Raw genomic sequence first — 6,275 nt, 5'->3', positions numbered from 1 at the left:
TTCATTTTTCAGATATTTTTATGTTTCTCACGCCTTGTCCACACATTTCTGGTGGGATAGTAGTGTCAAAACCACACCTCGGCTTCAGATCCATCATGGCACGCTGGTAAATGGGACATGCAGGTCTTTATACGTGTCTATTATGTGGTGAGCTGAGCCTGTGATAATAAATCCTGGCATCCTGATGGGGTCGTGGACTGTCAGTCTGAGTCTGTAGGCCTCGACTCGGGCCCCAGCAACAGAGGGTTACTTGTAAAACATGATGTGCCAGTGGGGAAGATCACAGTCACGGCAGTTGCCTGGGAATGTGCTCTTGGTTTGTACACAAAGAATGCTGTCACTCTGCATCAGAGCTGTGTGATGGACAAACTCGACTAACGTGCGTGTGTGTGTGTGAGGGAGAGAGAGAGAACACACACCTATGTCAGACACACCTCTGCATACGTATGCACTGTGCAACAGAGTAGACGCCAGTGAGTCTGGGCTGCATTCAGGAGTATGACTGTTTTCAACATCATCCCTTGGCGTGTATGAAGACAGCCACGGTGAGGACTCATCCCTGCCCTTTGACTGCAGGGTTTGCCTTTGTTCTTCCCCCTATACAGACATAATTACAAGTCTTAAAGAGAGTCCTCACCTTGTTTTCTCTCTCTCTCCCTCTCTGTCCCACCTAGTGCCCACACCTTTGGCCCTGCACGATTTCTGACAGATATTCACACCCATCGACTCAATCCTCCTGCATTCAGCTGCTGAAGTGCTTCACAAGAGAGCCGCGCACATAAGCCCATAGGCCGTCGCTTCTTCAAAGCTTCTGTGTTCATCTTCATTTGGCCTCCCTGATCCCATTCATCTGTCAAAAAGTGTGACTTTCCTGTGAACTGTTGTTTTCCCACTGATAGCGTGCACCCGAAATGCAACACCTCTTATAGATATAATCTCTCAGTGATTGGGTGCCAACTGCAAATATTGCTACCATAATCATAACATCAATAATACTGCAGTAAATTCCTAATAGACATAGCCTCAGTGCTGCATTCTCTTATAATATGATTTGAGGATCTACAGCTGTGGGCCTTATGTGTGAAACTTGCACCCACAATAGGAACTGGGCTCTCAGCAGCCTTTTTTTTTTGTGTGTGTGTGTGTGTGTGTGTGTGTGTGTGTGTGTGTGTGTGTGTGTGTGTGTGTGTGTGTGTGTGTGTGTGTGTGTGTGTGTGTGTGTGTGTGACTGAAATTTTTACTATGATAATAATTTGTGGCTTTGTTCTGGCTGGCTGCTTGGCTGAGGCCTGTGGGGAATCGGGAAGCAGTCCAGCCCCCAGCAGGATTCCCAGTAGTTGCAGGCAGGGTAGGACATGACCAAAATGACGGGGTTGGAGAGCAACTCAGCACCACACTCAACCCACCAAACACTCCGCTTATAATTTCACTGCAGCACACATGTGATTTAGCTGAGATGAAATCTGTATCGAACTGCAACGCACGGTTGACTCTATTTGTTGAACCTGCAGTAGCAGGATATCCACTCTTTTCTCCTCCCACTGTGCTTTCCTCCACCTGTGGATTTACTCCGCTTGAGAGTGAGTCAACAGAGGCTGAAATATGGAGACAGGGTTGCTCTTTGAGCCTGTGGTCACCCCCCCCCCCCCCCCCCCCCCACAAACACACACACACACACATACACACTTTATCCACATGCACCTTGTGTGTTTTGCTGACTCTGCAGTTTTCACCACAGTGCCGCCCTTTTTTGCCAGATTTGTGTTTGCCTTATTTTATACAGCCTGACATTAAAATGATGTGAGTGACATGTGGGTTGACTATTTTAGTTTCATGTGAAACCTTTTAGATCGAGAGTTCGTCATTTTTCTGCATCCTTCAGATTCAAATATTCATTTGTTTTTGCTTTTTAGAGTAATCAAGGTAATTATTTCTAAAAAAAATTATAAATCTATACTGTGTGTATTGTTGAATATCTATATCTCCTAGTGCACTGGTGCTAATTCTTAACTAGGGTGACTGTACATAAGTTACCCCCTAATTTGACTGATTTATTTGAAACTAGGGGTGAGGAGTGTTGAATGAGCTGTAAAATGCGCAGTTATCCTCCTTAAAACAAGCCTGAGTTTGTCAAAGCACACTTATGTAAAGGTGTGTTGACACTGCGTGAACAACCTTGTGTCTGTAGATGGTAAATTTTGTTTATACCTTTGACCTTTCTGCAAGACATTTCCAAAAACTCTCTGTCTCTGTCTCTCTGTCAGAAGATAAATGTGTAAATGCTTGCTGCGAAAAAAAAAAAAAAAATATATATATATATATATATATATATATATATATATATATATATATATATATATATATATAATACTAACAACTAATAAAATTGGCGAGTTATTACATATGATAAAAAATGTTTTCATATAAACTTTGCTTTAGGCACATGAACTTCAAACCCAAAACAATGTAAAATCTCTTGTAAAATGTATTTGAGTTATTTACACCAGATACGATCCAGCTATTATATGGGCTCTATTGCACTTGTCAATTCCCTTTATAACATATATAAAAGGGCATTACGCATATTTTTGGCGTAATTATCAAACATTTCCTCATTTAACTTAATTGAACTGTCACAATAACAAATAAAATGCTCGCCCTGATAAATGAAATAAATCTATCAAGCCGTTTTTTCCATCCCCTAAAGCAGGTCAGATCTGCGCTGTAACACATTTGTATTTGATTAAATAAACGAACTTAATGGCATTCTAACATAGGATGGAATAAAGTTTCCACATATGACCAAATCATTTCATAATCTTAATAGAGGTCTGCTGGCTGCAGAGCTACATCCTGTATCATATGTTAATGAAGTTAATGGTGGAGCTCCAGTGACAGCTGGCTGCTGAAGACCAATCAGAGAGCTCGCAGATGGAAGGCAGTATGTTTGAGGCTCTGCAGGCAGGAGGTGTTTGAAGAACCATGTCAGCTCCCCCAATGATGTAAAGAAGATCCCTTTCGCTTTTATTCGATGTTTGCCTCCTAAACACTTTGTGAACATGCTCGCTGTAACTCATTACTGCGGGGGACTTTTTTTCACCAGCAAAGCATCGGACTTAAGTGTGGATTTGTGTCAAGTTTTCCTCGCTGCCCGACAGAACTCATGAAACCCTCTTCAGAGCGACGGGTTTATGGACTCGCGTATTAGCTAATGATGTCTATGGGTTTCATGCCTGACAGTCTGAATGCCTCAGATCCCTCCAAATCGGCTTTCCTAGAGTTCGGCCACGGACATCCGGCGCACCAGCAGCACTCCTCCGGACTCTCTCACATTTACCCCGTTCATGGCTTGCATGCTGCTGGGCATTCCCAGCACGAAAGTCCTTTTCCTGGCAGCGCGTCCTATGGCCGCTCTTTGGGCTACGCCTACCCCGGCGCGGTGAACACGCATCCCCCGTCTGCTTACATGTCCTACCAGCACAGCAATCACAGCAACAGCAGCAGTGTGGCCCACAGCAGATTAGAGCACACAGGTATGTGAGAAAGTCAAATCGAGCCGGACTAAACTGTTGTATCATTAATGACTATAAAATTCTGATTTGGCACCATGCGCAATTACGCACATGGGCGCTAACTTCCCTTTTATTCTCACTGTAATAATGATATAACTAATTCGCTTTAAGGTTTATTGAATAAAGAGTGATAGATATTTTTCCCGTTATATATAATATGTTTTATCATAAGTTTAATTAAGGCCTGGACGTCAGCAGGCATTTTCATGTCCAAACAAGGCCTAGCATTCAACTACCGCCTCCCAGGGACGCTGCCTCTTTACCACTCATGTTGTATAATGAATGTAGATGGTGTCATTAATTTTATTGACCATAATGTTGTGTGGGTAAGTCGAATTATGGCCCACGTAGCCTGGGCCTACCTCAGGAACTCACTTTTTACCCTCATTACAAAACGGTTCCAGAAAACAGCAGTCATTTCATTGCTGTCATTTAATAAAACTATAAACAGGCCGTTTATAGCCAGGGGATTTGGCGACGCTTAAATATGATAGTCAGATAATAAACAGTTAACTTATCTATTTGTTGGCTCTCAAGCCCTGAAACTGTTATGTTTATGATATGCAATGTGGGGCCTGTCAGGCTCTTTATTTCCTGTTTCCACTGAACCAGTGCTCTCTTGTTGTTTGAGATTGTAGATTTTTTTTTAATGGAAATCAGGAAAAAGCTGAAACTCTGCTCAAATATTATATATTTGTGTCTAGGCAATACTATTGCAAATTATGAATCAAAACGAGGCTTATTTAATCTAATTTTCTTCCCTGTTTAATTTACAAGATCGAGAGAAGTCCACTGCGATTGAGAGCAGGGATATTCGTCTAAATGGCAAGGGGAAGAAAATCCGCAAGCCTCGGACCATCTACTCCAGTCTGCAGCTGCAGGCTCTGCACCAACGCTTCCAGCAGACCCAGTACCTGGCCTTACCAGAGCGCGCCGACCTGGCGGCCAAACTGGGACTCACCCAAACTCAGGTGGGCCTTTAACTCGCCCAGCTGTCCTGGGTGGATCAGGGGAAATGTTGAGTGTGGGGGGTCAAATATGTATGCTCTATATTAGCCTATTATCAGTGAAGGTATTTAAGAAGGCTGTGCACAATTATCTCGTTAATATACAACCTAAAATATCAGGCCTGCAATATTTAGCATTTAGTGGCTTTGAAATAGAACTACTATATGTTTTACCTAAAAGTCTTGAATTAATCTCAGTTAAAACAGACTGAATTCACATTTTACTGAGAGAAACAAGAAGTTGCAACACTTGAAAGGGAAACCTCTTATTTGTGAAGGATCACGGCGCTTCTGGAGATGAAGAGGAAATCAATTTGTTGTGAGTTGTAACTCGATCCTTTAATGCAGGCCTTATTTACTGTACTTAATTTCGTGGCTGTATTTCCTTTGTCAGTCCTGGTCCTTGAAGTGCTCTGAGTGAATGCAGCACGACCGCAGGTATGAAATTATAACATAAACATATAATATAGTAATTATAATATTACAGGTATGCAAAATTAGGGGTGTTTTGCAATAAGCTACTATAGGCTAGAATATACGGAAATTAAACGAGTTCCTTAAAAGCTTAAATGTAATGTATTTATGTGTTTAATTGTATTTATTTAAATTTGTCTTCACGCGAATTTTATGAATTAAATGTTTGGTAAAAGTTGAAATTTTGAAAAGGCCAGCATGGGAATCATTTCACGCGCATGTGTAAACATATTACGGAAACAAACAGGTGCACGTGTCGCTGTCAGTTTGTCATTCTCAACCGGGACAAAAAAAGAGGTCTTCACATTTAAGGTTATTTGACTTTTGTCTGAAGTTTCAAAATAAGATAAACAAAAGAATCTGTGATCTGAGCTACATCTCAATCTCAACATTCATCTCCCAGCTATATGCTGACTTTCGTGCTGTTGTTGCCCAGATGTTTATGGAGTGTTTCATTTAAGCTTTTAGATGCGATTCATGAATATTCCCACCATTGTTCTTGTGTAAAAAAAAAAAATAGCCATCTTATTTTGGAATCAGCAGAAATTGTCAGTGACCTACCACAGCGCCATTTGAGGCTGTTTTTTATTTTTTATTTCACAGCACTTTCAGTCTCGACTTGTTGCTGACACACTCATGCACCATTGGCCTCATAAAGCAGCGAACAATGAGCTCAGTTTTAAAGGATTGCGGGTGCCACTCAGCCGTGAGGCTGCGTGGTTAACAATGCACCAGCAGTAGGCCTGGGATTTACAAAAACAACAAAGAAGATGAGAGTTTTGAGGGTTTTATTGCTCACAATATCCACTTGACGCCAATTCTGAAGAGTGTATTGAGTTTATTTGTGGGGGAAATATGTAAATAAAAATCCATTTGCGGTATAAATAACTTTATAGTAGTTCTGATTGTTAACCGCAGTTGCAATTATGTGCATTTTCTCTCTCTCTCTCTTTTTTTTAGGTGAAAATATGGTTTCAGAATAAACGCTCCAAGTATAAAAAGATCATGAAGCATGGCAGCGGATCAGAGGGGGAACATCTCCACAGCACCAGCTCCATCTCCCCCTGCTCACCAGGGTTGCCCCAGCTTTGGGACGTCGCCATGGCGAACAAAGGAGCCCAGATGCACCCAAACAATTACATGAACAGTTTTGGACACTGGTATCCAAACCACCACCACCATCCTCATCAGGACGCGGTGCCCAGGTCTCAGATGATGTGAG

The 6,275-nt window shown here is 41.9% G+C and overlaps 1 protein-coding gene across 1 annotated transcript in view; it reads left to right on the top strand.

Moving 5' to 3' along the window:
- The first annotated feature begins 2,957 nt into the window (after positions 1–2,957).
- The window catches only part of dlx4b (distal-less homeobox 4b), a 3,593-nt gene continuing 275 nt past the window's right edge, over positions 2,958–6,275 (top strand). Inside the window, exons 1-3 of the mRNA XM_083932477.1 lie at positions 2,958–3,533; positions 4,350–4,543; positions 6,014–6,275. The exon at positions 6,014–6,275 is cut by the window's right edge and continues 275 nt beyond it. Of these exons, the coding sequence (XP_083788603.1) occupies positions 3,212–3,533; positions 4,350–4,543; positions 6,014–6,274 (777 nt within the window). The 5' untranslated portion in view covers positions 2,958–3,211 and the 3' untranslated portion in view covers position 6,275. The remainder of the gene's footprint in view (positions 3,534–4,349; positions 4,544–6,013) is intronic.

The sequence above is a fragment of the Echiichthys vipera genome (genome assembly GCF_963691815.1).
Source record: "Echiichthys vipera genome assembly, chromosome: 18".
Lineage (NCBI taxonomy): Eukaryota > Metazoa > Chordata > Actinopteri > Perciformes > Trachinidae > Echiichthys > Echiichthys vipera.
The sequence above is the reverse complement of the archived record's forward strand: the minus strand, read 5'-3'. Positions and strand labels throughout refer to the sequence as shown.